The sequence below is a fragment of the Mus caroli genome, chromosome 19 (assembly GCF_900094665.2).
Source record: "Mus caroli chromosome 19, CAROLI_EIJ_v1.1, whole genome shotgun sequence".
In the NCBI taxonomy this organism is placed as follows: Eukaryota; Metazoa; Chordata; class Mammalia; order Rodentia; family Muridae; genus Mus; species Mus caroli.
Window position 1 is genome coordinate 35,488,627 of NC_034588.1, and position 12,992 is coordinate 35,501,618.

General features: G+C 41.8%; 1 protein-coding gene across 2 annotated transcripts in view; it reads left to right on the forward strand.

Annotated features, from left to right (window-relative positions):
- The first annotated feature begins 4,448 nt into the window (after positions 1 to 4,448).
- The window catches only part of Hells (helicase, lymphoid specific), a 36,936-nt gene continuing 28,392 nt past the window's right edge, over positions 4,449 to 12,992 (forward strand). Inside the window, exons 1-4 of one of the 2 annotated variants that reach the window (XM_021151190.1) lie at positions 4,449 to 4,580; positions 4,901 to 5,022; positions 9,057 to 9,179; positions 11,919 to 11,975. In XM_021151190.1, the coding sequence (XP_021006849.1) occupies positions 4,918 to 5,022; positions 9,057 to 9,179; positions 11,919 to 11,975 (285 nt within the window). In that variant the 5' untranslated portion in view covers positions 4,449 to 4,580; positions 4,901 to 4,917. The remainder of the gene's footprint in view (positions 4,581 to 4,900; positions 5,023 to 9,056; positions 9,180 to 11,918; positions 11,976 to 12,992) is intronic. The other variant, XM_021151191.2, reaches the window with a different exon arrangement.

Consider the following 12,992-nt stretch of genomic DNA (forward strand, 5'->3'; position numbering starts at 1 on the left):
GGATGGTTGTGAGCCACCATGTGGTTGCTGGGATTTGAACTCTGGACCTTCAGAAGAGCAGTCGGGTGCTCTTACCCACTGAGCCATCTCACCAGCCCTGGAATGGGGTCCTTTGGAGCAGTTTAGAGAAGTTACCTGGGCCGGGGTTGGAGGTGCATGCTCTAACCCCAGTGCCTGGGGCAAGTGGCATGCATATCTCATGAGTTGGTGGCAGCCTGGTCTCTACAGCAAATCCCAGACCAGCCAGGGATACACAATAAGAAGGGTATGCGTGTCTGGCCGTGCTGCCTGCGCCATTTGACAGTTAGTGGGGTCTTATTTGAATAGATTTTAGTGAGCAAATCTTAAAATTCCATTTGTCCTTTCTGAGACTGGCAACTTGGTGCTGTGTCATCAGGAGTTAGTCTTTAACTGAATAAGGCCTCACAATTCTGGGTCAGGTTACAGTGTCCCTGCTAGAAAGTGGGAATTTTGCTTATGTTTGACCTTTTTTCCCCCTCTTTCTCTTTTTGTATCTCTAATAGAGAAATCTTTCCTAAAAGTTTTAAAAGATTTTTTAAAAAAGTTTTTATTTTTAAAGGTAAGAATTCTACATTGTAGCTCAGACTGCTTTCAAACTCTTATCTTCCTTGCCTCCAGCTGTAGAGTGCTGGCTAGGCATGCATCACCACACCCGTCTGTCTTTTTATCTTTTATGACAGGGGTCTCACCTAGGTCAGGCTGCTCTCAGATTATCTGTGTAGACTGTTTCTATGTGGTTGATGAGGCTGGCTGTGAATGCCATTTCTCTCTCTGTATGTCTGCACTTCATTGCTATGGATCACCACACTAGGAGACCTGGTGTAGATTTTGATGCAAGCAGAGGACATTCTTTGCTTTTAGGTTGGGGGAAGTTTGATCTGCTTGGAACACATCCCAAAGGTTTTACCTGATAGAAGCTTAGATGGAGATGGTACGATTGGCTGTCAAGGAGACTAAAGACAGACGGTAATTCTGGCTCTTGGTCTGCATCTTTCTTTCCATTTCACTGTTTGTTTGTATTTCCATTTGTTCTTGCCAGTGGGGTGTGTGTGTGTGTGTGTGTGTGTGTGTGTGTGTGTGTATGGTTATAACTTGTCTGGTTAGGCAGATCGCCCCAGGATCCAGTTTCCACCTTCTGTGGTTGGAATTAATTGCACATGGGCCACTCTCCTCATGTAACATTTTTACATGGGTTTCTGGGGATCTGAGTTTCTGTGTTGATGCTCGCTTAGCAAGCACCTTAACCACTGATCCATCTCCCTGGATCCTTTTGTTTTTTTTTTTTTTAAAGATTTTATTTATTTATTACATGTAAGTACACTGTAGCTGTCTTCAGACACCCCAGAAGAGGGCGCCAGATCTCGTTACGGATGGTTATGAGCCACCATGTGGTTGCTGGGATTAGAACTCTGGACCTTCGGAAGAGCAGTCGGGTGCTCTTACCCACTGAGCCATCTCTCCAGCCCCCCTGGATCCTTTTGTATAGTTAATACATTAGCTAATCAGCCTCTTAGAATCTTCCCACAGGTGAGTGGGCTTTTTTTCCCAGGAACTTCAGTTCCCTTGTGCAGCGAGATCACTGAGATATAGCAGTAAGTTTTGCAACACAGAGGGAGGTGGGCAACTCATTATATTAGTAAGTACTTTAGTGTGTATTGAGTGTGACAACTAGATTGCTGAAGAATCAGTAGGAGATACCAGTTTTGTTTTGTTTTGTTTTTAAACAGATTTTAAACATTTTATTTATGAGTACACGTTAGCTGTCTTCAGACACACCAAAAGAGGGCATTGGATCCCATTACAGATGGTTGTGAGCCACCATGTGGTTGCTGGGAATTGAACTCAGGACCTCTGGAAGAGCAGTGAGTGCTGTTAACCACTGAGCCATCTCTCCAGCCCAGAGATACCAGTTTTGAAATGCTAGTGTAGATACTTGTTTCTATGTGTGGTAGGTTTTGTTTTATACAAGGGGTCACTCTAGCCAGCAAGCATAGGAGATAGTTTAGCACCTTGAGATTTTTATTTGGTTTGAGCTATAAACTCATGCTCCTTTTCTAATAATGCATTTGACAGCTTGAGACCCTGACCTAGACATATTATACACATATACATACACCTTTCTGAAAAATGCATCTAGGAACCTGTTAGCAACATAGGGGACCTGCTCCATGTGCACACACCCCACTTCAAACAAGAAAAGTGGTTTCTTCTTCCACTAATGACTATCTATTTGAACATGTTCCCAGTGTATCTAGATAGTAAGGAAGGAGAACTTATTTGTCTAGTTGATTTTGGGGGGATCAGTAATAAGGCAACCTGTGTCCTCAAACTTTAAAAGAAGATCCTATCATCGTATGTCTGTACACAATTGGGCGTGCCTATAATTAAAGTCAGATGCACTAGGCGTAGGACATGCTCAGTAAGAAAGGGTGTTAATCAAAGGAGAGAAACCACCCAAACTGCATCCCTTAGCAACCAAACTCCTCAAACCCCATAGAAGGAAGCAATGATCAGGATGCTTGGGTACCCTCCCTCATGTGGCCCACTGCCTATCTTGGTAATTCTTTCTTTCTGTTCTATACTATACTTTGAGTTAAAGTCTCCTTGCCACATTACAAGGTTTATTTCAGTTCTGTGAGTAAAAGGTCAAAACGCTGGCAGCAGCTAGGCCAGACTCTAACTGCCAGTAACAATTACTGAGCCTTTTCTGGCCCCGAATTCCTTAATGTTAACCAGGCTGGCCTCAAGGTTTATAGCGGTCCTCCTGTCTCTGGCTCCAGGAAGTTGGGGTTGTAGGTGTGAACCACTTTGTACCTTAGACGGATTTGAAAAAATGCTTTGTGGCCCAGGCTAACCTCAAATGTGTAGCAGTGCTCTTACCTCAGGTTCCTCTGAGTGCTGTAACTACTGGTCTGTACCACCCAGCCTAGGTAAGTGTAAATATTTCCTTTTACTGTTGTTCTGCTTCTTAGAGACAGTTTCACTAAGTATTCCTGGGTGTCCTGGAACTAGTAGACCAGGTCGGCTTCGAACACTCACGGAGATCCACTTGCCTTAGCCTCTAGAGCACCAGAATCAAAGGTGCGCGCCACAAAGCCTGGCTAAGTGTAAGTCATTCTAAAATGAGATACAGAGGGGAGTGCCAGGCGTGGGAGGCAGAGGCAGGTGGATTTCTGAGTTCGAGGCCAGCCTTGTCTACCAAGTGAGTTCCAGGGCAGCCAGGGCTATACAGAGAAACCCTGTCTCGGGAAAAAAAAAAAGAAATAAAGAGGAGAACTGATGTTGCCCAAAAGTTAATTGTTCCACTTCCTCCCCCAACTACTGCGGTTCTCCACTTCCAGTAGAGATTTAAATATTTAAATAATAATGAAAGACTTCAGTGGACATTTAGGAACCCTGGAGAACGGAATGTTAATCTTAGATTCCTGGAGGTAGGCTTCCGGGATTTCTATCCGGAAGAGAAAATAAGGCAGTGAAAATGGTAATTCAGATACTAGATTTGAATTTTTTTTTTTTTTTTTTTTTTGGTTTTTTAGAGACAGGGTTTTAGAGACATGTGTGGGTAGGCTTACAAATGCCATAGAGATTAAAGGACAATTTGCAGGACTTTTCTTCACCGTGCGTAAGGCATTGCAGAAAAGGAATTGAAACCTAAGCAAAACGGCCACGAGAAAAACCCTTCAGCACCTACTCTTATTAGCGGTCTATTTGTTTTCTTATTTTTTTTTTTTTTAAGATTCATGTACTCCAGGGCTCCAGGGTGTCTCTAAGCCAAGGATCACTGACCTTCCAAAAGTCCTAATCCTGTGCCTGGACCTCCACTGCGCGAGATGACAGGGGAGCCTTTCCCAATGGGCAGGCATTACACCAACTCCGCTACACCTACAGACCTTGTTTCTGAGTCTCCTCCGTTCCTCTCAGTTTATCACTCGCTATTTTATCCTAAATACTTTTTTTTCCCTGAACTAGCTATAATCTTAATTTCTCATCTTTCTTCTTACTCACAAACCACTCCTCAGAGTTATTTGGAAAGGAATTTTACGAAAGAACGCGAACTACAACTGGTCAGGGTCCAGCGAGCTTGGCCGTTTTTGACACCCTAACATCGACCTTTACCTACGGAAAGGACAGGTACTGGGGGCGTTCAAAAGAGGTCTTGCACCCCGCCGAACAACTCGGGACCATCATTAAATAAGAAAGGGGCGATCGGGGCCACTACGGTCTGCGGCGCCTCTGTGACCACGGGCGATGTTCGAGGCTGGAGCTAGCAACACCCCTTTGCCTGGGCACAGGCACAGGCTTAACGCATCCCTCCTGGCGAGAGGCGGAAAGCAAAGCCAAGCGCGTCCAAATCTCGTGAGCCGAGGTCTGCAGCGGGCGGGGAGCCCGAAGTCTCGCGAGACCACCGGGTTTTCCCGCGAAAGAGAAGCGCGCGAATTTCTTGCGCCGCGGGGCGAGCGAGCCGGCCGGGTGTGAGGATTTAGCTCGCGGCGTTTGAGGCAACTGGGTCCCCGGCTGGTGTCCAGCCATACCTGCGGAGCCGCCCGCGTGCAGCAGCGGTGAGCCGGCGGCGTGGAGGCTGCATCCCGGGGAGGGAGCTCGCCGGGGTCCGGGCTGAGGAGGGGAAAAGGGGCGTGAGGAGCCGCCGCCGGCGACCTGGTCTGCTTGGTGGCACGGAAGCGTCCCCCCAAGTCTCCCTTACAGGTCTCCTCACGACCTGGGTCCCGGCCGACCGGCTTTGTCACCCAGACGCTGTCGGTGGTGGCTTTCGCTGGCGATGCGGCCGGCCAGGGAGGGGGAAGGCCGTGGCTCCCCCAAGTTGGAAATCCGGGGTTGTAACTTGAATCCCGTTCTGAAAGCCCCCGCCGTGCTCCCTTAGGGTCCTTGGCTCCAGAGATGGCCGAAGAAACGGAGCCTGCGGTGATTACTCCAGCCATGCTGGAGGAGGAGGAACAGCTCGAGGCTGCGGGACTTGAGAAAGAGCGGAAGATGTTAGAAGTGGTAATGTAAAATCCATAGCCGGAGGTTCTCCCCGGCTCCCCACCCCCACCCCCGGCCTGCCTGCCTCCCCCACTTGCTTCTCCTTGAACTCCCAAGCAGCCCTGGCCACTTGGCTTCTCCGTACTTGTAAAGAGATGATCTTGGAGTGGGCTTTGAATGATAGGTTTCTGAAGTGTGGTCTGGGCGGGGTAGGTTGCAACTTATCTTTGAGTGGACGTTTCAGATTGCTTTTTTGACTACTAAGATCCAGTCAGAGTCAGTGATGAGGAGTGTTTGGTTGCTTTTGCCATCTTTATTTGCTTTTTAAATATGTTCTCTTACTGTATGCCTAATGGCCAACATTATTAATCTTTAATGCCCGAGTCATAATGTATGTACTACTAGACAGAGGTGGTAGACGTTGACATTAATCAAAAGTTGGGCTGTAAGCCGGGTCTACGGATTATTCCCTTCCCCTCTATTTTTCTGTTGGGTTTGTTTTTGAGACAGTATTATGCTGGCCGTCATATCCTAGGGTCCCCCTGCCTAGCTTCCCAGTGCTGGGATTACTGGAGTGTGCATATCATTCCCTTCTCCTAAGGATTTCTTAGCAATTTATTACTGTTTGCTGCCTAAGTGATCAATTTGTTTTAGTTTTCTACAAGTAAGATTCTTTAGCTAAAATTGAGGTGTATGTTTTCATGATAAGTTACAGTATTTGTACATTTTTTAAAAACAGAACCTTTTAAAACGTAGTGAAAGCAGCTTTTAACATTTGGCAAGTTTAGTTCTTGATTAGTACTATGAAGTCCCACCTGCTGCTTAGTTGTTGCATATGCAAGAGAGGGTGATATAATCATGGGAAGTTCTTAACTCCATCTTAGTTTTTTTTCCTTGCATTTATTTCATCCTGTCAGTAGAGTATGAACTCTCTGTGGGATTTTTAATCTTAATTTTGTAGCCCATGCTGGGCTGGAACTCACAGTAGGTCTCCTTTTCTGAAGTGTGTGTGTGTGTGATGTCCATTTGAGTTTGGAGTAGCTGCAGGTGAGTTTGGAGCTAGACTAAGCAGGTTGTGAGCCGTCTGACTGCCGGGAAACAAACCTGGCACCTCTGCAAGAGCAGTTGTGCTTTACCAGCTGAGCCAGTTGGTCATAAAGTAAATGTGCCAGAGTCCAGCTTCAGCAGGGTTCGGGTCCCAAAGAGGTGTAGAGTCAGCAAGGGAAGGAGACTGACACCATCTAAAGACAAATCAGGCAAGATCGTAGGTTTATTGAAGGCTTTGCACCTTTTATACTCTATGTTTGCATGGTAGCTGAATCACAGGTAATGCTGAAAGTGGACTTAGTGATTCCAAGAGATGTATGATCTTCTCACAGAATACATACAGTTCAACTTACTTTGAACTATCTAACCATAAATAGAAACCCACTTAGTTTAGGAAATAATCCATCCTGAAACAGGTGATCAGTCACATGGTTCATGGTATGTATTTTGTATGTCAGTGTTCTTCAGTATTTATTTGTGTTCGTGGTGCACATGGAAGATGGACAGAAATTGATGTTATCACACTAGTTGTTTTGTAACTTTTTTTTCCCTCTGAATAGGAATGGGGGCATAATACATAGTTCTAGTTAGCCTCAAACTATTGGATCTAGCATTGTTAAATCTTAATGATGGTTTATTAAGAGTAGGTCACGTTAGGCCTCATGCCTATAATCCCAGCACTTGGGATGTGGCAGCTTGAGGATCAGATGTTCAAGTCATCCCTACATGGGTCACCCTCAGCTGTGTATCTACATAGGAAGTTTCCGGGGAGCCTTAGTTATATGATAGCCTGTCATAAAAAAACAAAACAAAACAGTGGTGGTTGTACTTCACACCTATAAATTAAGGACAACACTCAGGGAAACTGAGACTGGAGAATTGCTGCAAGTTTGAGACTATCGTAGGCTGTATAACAAAACCCTTTATCAAAAACAGTCACTGGGCTATAGAGGCATGCTATACAAGATTGTTTCTCAGTACTCACATGGTGGCTTACAACCATCTATAACTCCAGTTCCTAGATGACCTGACATCTTCATCTTCATCAGAACTCCATAGGTAGCAGGAACATGTATGGTACATACACACATATACACACAGTCAAACACATAAAATAATTTTCTCCACCCCTAAAATCTTAAAATCATGCTAGATGTGGTGGTGGTGCATGCATGCCTTTAATCTCAGCACTTGGGGTTTGTGTGGGGCAGAAGGCAGGTGTGAGTTAGAGGCCAGCCTAGTCTATGTAGCAAATTTCAGACAAGTCACAGAAAGATCTCAAAACAGAAGACAGAAAAGGTCAGGTTGTATTTCCAGTGTTTTATTCATTGAGTTCTCATCTACTTTATTAAGTAGATAGTTAGTTACATTTTAAAAATTGTAGAGCTAAGGAGGTGGGTTAATGATTAAGTGTTAATTGCCCTTGCAAAGGTTCTGAGTTTGAGTCCAGAACCCATGTCAGGTGGGTGGCTCACAAATTTTCTTTTTTTTTTTTTTTTTTAAAGATTTATTTATTATATGTAAGTACGCTGTAGCTGTCTTCAGACACTCCAGAAGAGGGCGCCAGATCTCGATACGGATGGTTGCGAGCCACCATGTGGTTGCTGGGATTTGAACTCTGGAACTCTGGACCTTTGGAAGAGCAGTCGGGTGCTCTTACCCACTGAGCCATCTCACCAGCCCACAAATTTTCTAATTACAGCTCCAGAGGATCTGACATCTCTAGCATCCATGCGCACCTTCAGTCTTCTCAAAGACACAGCTTTAATTTCCAGCATCCACATCGTGGCTCACAATCCTCTGTAACTCCAGTTCCAGGGGATCCAATGCCTACCTGGCCTCTGGATACCAGGCACACAAGTGGCTCACAGACATGATACATGTAGATAAAACATCTACACACATAAAGTTAAATTACTCAGTGAGTAAATATGAAAGTAATATAAAAAGTAGAGGTTTGTAGTTCAAAAGTGTATGTGACATGAAAGCAATGTCTAGTTGGGTGTGGTGGCCCATGTGTAATCCCTGTGTCTGGGAGGTAGATGCAGGAGAATCAATTCAAGGTCATCTTCTGTTAGCATAGTCAGTTTGAGGTGAGCTTCAGATCTTAAAGGTAAAGCATGAAGGCAAAGCTCTGGGGAACACAAAATGCTGGCAAGGGATAATAAGCCATGAGCAGTACAATATGCATATAGAACTTTGAAAAGAGCTTCATACTGATCAGATTGCTCAGCTAGTAAATTGTTGGGTGTACAAGACTGGCAACCTGAACTGGATCCCCAGGACCCATGGAAAGGTAAGAGAGAATTAACTTCAAAGTTTTCTTTTGCTCGTCACAAATGGGTGTGCAGGCCTGCAGATGTCCATACATGGTGTCCAGACAAATAAGAAAGAGGCTTATTTTGGTGTCACTGTTCTGATCCAAGTTTGAGGGGCTGAATTTGATGATGACATTCTTGAAGGCTGAATCTCCAAGTGGCAGAGGGCAACATAGATCACAGGTTTTGTTTTTTGTTCTGAGGTTTTGTTTTGTTTTGTTTTGTTTTGAGATAGCATCTTATGTAACCCAGATTGGCTTGGAATTCCCCTATATAACAGTGACTATTCTTGAACTCTTGATTCTTTCATCTATCTCCTGAGTACTGGGATTAAAGGCATAGGCACTGTGCCTAGGTAACAGCAATTTTAAAGTTATAAAAAGATGTGGTAGTCCCTGGCCAGTGAGAGTTTTGTTTGGTTTGATTAGCTTAAAAGTTAGGGATTTCATATGGTATTTTTCAAACATGTCATTATACTTAGTTGTTAATTCCTCCCCTCCTATTCTTCCTCACCCTCCTTTTAGTGGTTTTCGTCCTTTGGGTTTTGTTTTAATTTTATTTTCATTGCTTTGTTTAATTTATTTTGAGACAGGGTCTTGTGTAGTTAGGCTGCTGCCTAACTTGCTGTGTAGCATGACTTTGAATATTTGTATCTCTTTAATTTAGTATGGAATATTTTTCTTTGGATAGGCTCAAAAGTCTTGGGACAGAGAGTCCACTGAAATTCGGTACCGCAGACTTCAGCATTTGCTTGAAAAAAGCAATATCTACTCAAAATTTTTGTTGACTAAAATGGAACAACAGCAATTGGAGGTAAGTATGTATGATTAACTAGAAAATAGGTTAGAAGCATTTTGGAAACAGCTTTTTGAAGTATAGATTAGTACAGTTAAATGTAGAGATTTCAAATTTATTCGAGTTTTAAAAATTTTTTATTTTTTTGTTAATGATTTTTTTTGTCTGCATATTTGTATGTGTATATACCATGGGCATGCCAGAAGAAGGTATTGGGTCCCCTTGGATGAGTTACAGATGCTTGTGGGCTACCATTTGGGTGCTGGGAATTGAACCTGGGTCCTGGAAAGAACAGCTAGAGCTCTTGATAGCTGAGCCATGTCTCCAGATCTTGTTTTAACCAGTCAATGTATAGACTTGTGTAATCACCATCACAATTGCAGTAATGTACATGTCCATTCCAAAAATGTACTCTTGTGACATCAGGAAACTTAAGATGACTCTCACTATTGATTACTGTATTATAGTATTTTATACATAGATCTTTGGTTTCATTTTGTTTTCTATCATAAAATTCCTAAAGCTCTGGGATCTCCACAGTGGTATCCTTTTGAATGCTGACGTATTAACACGTTGTTGGGCCTAGAATTGGGGGTTAGCCACTTACAAGCTGAAACAGGATTAGAGGTGTACAACACCAACTTCAAGGAAAGTTGTTGGTTGATTACATTGTGGCAGTGCTTTAATCATTCATACCTGTGTAATGGAGCCCCAAAGAGGCATGAGCGCGTCCATTTATGGATCCTTCTGTTACTGATTCCTAAGTGCTGTGGTTATTCATACACCATCATGTGCAATTGCTTTCTCTCCTCTCCAGCCCTCTATTGTCTTTCTTTAGCAGTACTAGGGGTTTAATCCAGTGTTAGGGTCATCTCAGATACTAGGCAAATACTGAGTACTCTGAATACACAGAACCCTACACATACAGTTTCTATTTTAGGATACAAATATACCTGGGAAGGCTACCACAATTGTATGAGGATTTCTATCAAGTTTTTCATCCTGTCCATCTTCATCCATTTCTCCAGTGCTGTTATGTGCTATGTTTTCTAATATTACAGATTTATTTGAATTTTCTCTTGGTGATTTTATAGCATATCTGAATATCTTTTTCATGTTTGAAAATCTTCTCTTCAAAGTTTTGAAAGATATGTTTTTACTTGCAGGACTGGAGAGATGGCTCAGTAGTTAAGAGAGCACTTACTATTCTTGCAGAGGACCTGGGTTTGTTACCCAGCACACATGGTGGCTTGCAGCCATCTATAGGCATAAATATGGTGTGTGTGTGTGTGTGTGTGTGTGTGTGTGTGTGTGTGTGTGTGTAGGATTAAAGGTATGTGCCAGCTCATCCTGCTCTTAAGTTAAAAAAACAAGATATTGCTTCTGAAGCATTTTTTTTCTGGCCATTGAGTTGGCTCAGTGGGCAAAGTCACTAATCTTGAAGACCACGTGGTGGAATAATATTGCCCCTGAGAGCTGTCTGACTAGATACATATGGCACATGTACCTCCCCAAATAAGCAAATAAAAACTAATACAATGATTCTTTTTCTTTAGTATTTTAGTTCCCTCCTGTGACTTTTCAAGCTTCATTGGCCTCTAGCTTTTGTTTCTCACAAGATTTAATGCAATATTTAAAGAAAGTTAGCTACCTACTTGAACCTCGTTACCTTTTAGGCCATTTTCCAGAGTGTACCTGTCTCTATCACAGTGATCAACTAAGACTTTACTACATTTGCCGGAAGGTCTTTCTTTTAGAAACCTTGTTCAAATCTTGTGGTAAAATAATAAACACAAAATAAATCTTTAGCTGGACGAGTTAAAAGACAACTTCTGTTTTAGCCATCATATATATATATATATATATATATATATATATATATATATATATATATATATGTATATCTTGCTAGCATAGATATACATATATATATGTATATGCTAGCAAGATACCAGTGAGATGGCTGAGCAGGTAAAGGTGTTTGATCTCAAACCTGGCAACCTTTGTTTGATCTTCAGCCCCATGTAATCAGAGTGTCATAGATGTGTTCACATACACACAATAAAATGAAATTTTGTTAAGATTAATTATAAGGTAAATGTGGCATAGCTTTTAGTTTAGGAATAACTTTGCATTCCATGCACTGCTTTTGTAGGACTTAGTTTTTAGCCTAGGGAATAAACTTATTTCTTTTCCTTATTTTATTCATTCATTCATTCATTCATTCATTCATTCATCTATCGATCTATCTATCTATCTATCTATCTATCTATTTATGTATTTATTTATTGGCAGATTGCCTTGCCAACTTATTCTTTCTGTTGGTTGTCTTATGGCTTTGCCCAAGGACTTAGAAGTACTTAGCCTGAAGTCTGGAAGACCAGCTTTCTCTGTGCATCACAGTTCTCTCTGGTACTTGACCTTGGAGATGTTATCAGTCTGAAGATTTGCATTTTGTCTCATCTCAAAGACTTGGTTTCTGTTTGTCCTGAGATTGAACTCAGGCTGTGAGCTAAGCACTCAGAAGGTTTTCTTCTCAGAGCTCACTGTCCTTTTGAAAACTATTGTCTAATATATTGGATCTGTATTTAGTTCTGTGTGATAGAAGAGGATAAATCTGTTTCCTATAATCCCATAAAGCCTAGAAGTAAAAGTTCTTGTTTTTAATTAAGTAATTTTTTATTTTAAATACATTTTGATATAATTGTAATGCATATTTTTTTGTCACATGTCCTAAGGAAAAATTTTATCTTACAGGAACAGAAGAAGAAAGAGAAGTTGGAGAAAAAAAAACGGTCATTAAAAGTTACAAAGGTGATATAGTAAGCCAGGATTTTCCCCTTTCGTGCTGTGGCTTGGTCTTGAATGTGTTAAATACATTCAGTCCTCTTGAGAAAATTGTTACTTATTATTTCATCATCTACTTAATTTCAGATTTATTCTTCCATTGTCTTTTAAGAAATAATAATTTATGTGTATGTTTTTTGTTTTGCCTGGATGTGTTTAAGTACACCATGTGTGTGGAATGCGTCTGGGAGTCAGAAGTGGGTGTTATATATATTCAGCTGGTCCATCTGTTTGGTGTTTGTTTGCTTTAATTTTCAACTATTTATAAGTTTTCTTAATGGGTAATGTATCTTTCTCAAAGATGCATTTTTTTATGAATATGAGTGAGTGCCTCTGTGTGTGTGTATACACATATACACATATGTGTGTGTGTGTGTGTGCGCGCGTATTCACATGTGTGCCTGGTACCTGGAGAGGCCAGAAGAGGGTTTTTGGATTCCGTACAGTTGGAGTTACAAATGTTTATGAGATTCTAGGTGGGTGCTGGGATTTGAACCTGGAACTTCTGGGAGAGGAACCAGAACACTTAGCCATTGTTCTTGCTCCTTAAAATTTAAAAAAAAAAATTACTTTTCTTTTAAATTACCCTTTCATTTTTATGTGTGTTTGTGTGTGTCTGAAGGCTTATGGATGTTCACATGTGTACATGTATAAAGTCCCAGGGATGTCTGTTGGGAGGCTTCCTAGGTTATTCTATATTCATGAGGCAGAGTCTCAGTTAAACCTATAGCTTACCTGAATGTTCTGACTAGCTAACCTGCTTTCTTCAGGGAGCACTAGAATTCAGTGCGGATACCTGCTCACTCAGCATTTACCTGGGTTCTTGATCCAAGCTAGTTTTCACACTTAAAACTGTCCAGGCATCTCCCTAACCTTTTTTTTTTTTTTTTTTTTTTTTTTTTTTTTTTTTTTTTTTTTTTTTGATTTTTTCTTTTAATGATCTGGAACTGGGCTGGCCAGTGAGCTCAGGAATCTACCTGTCTT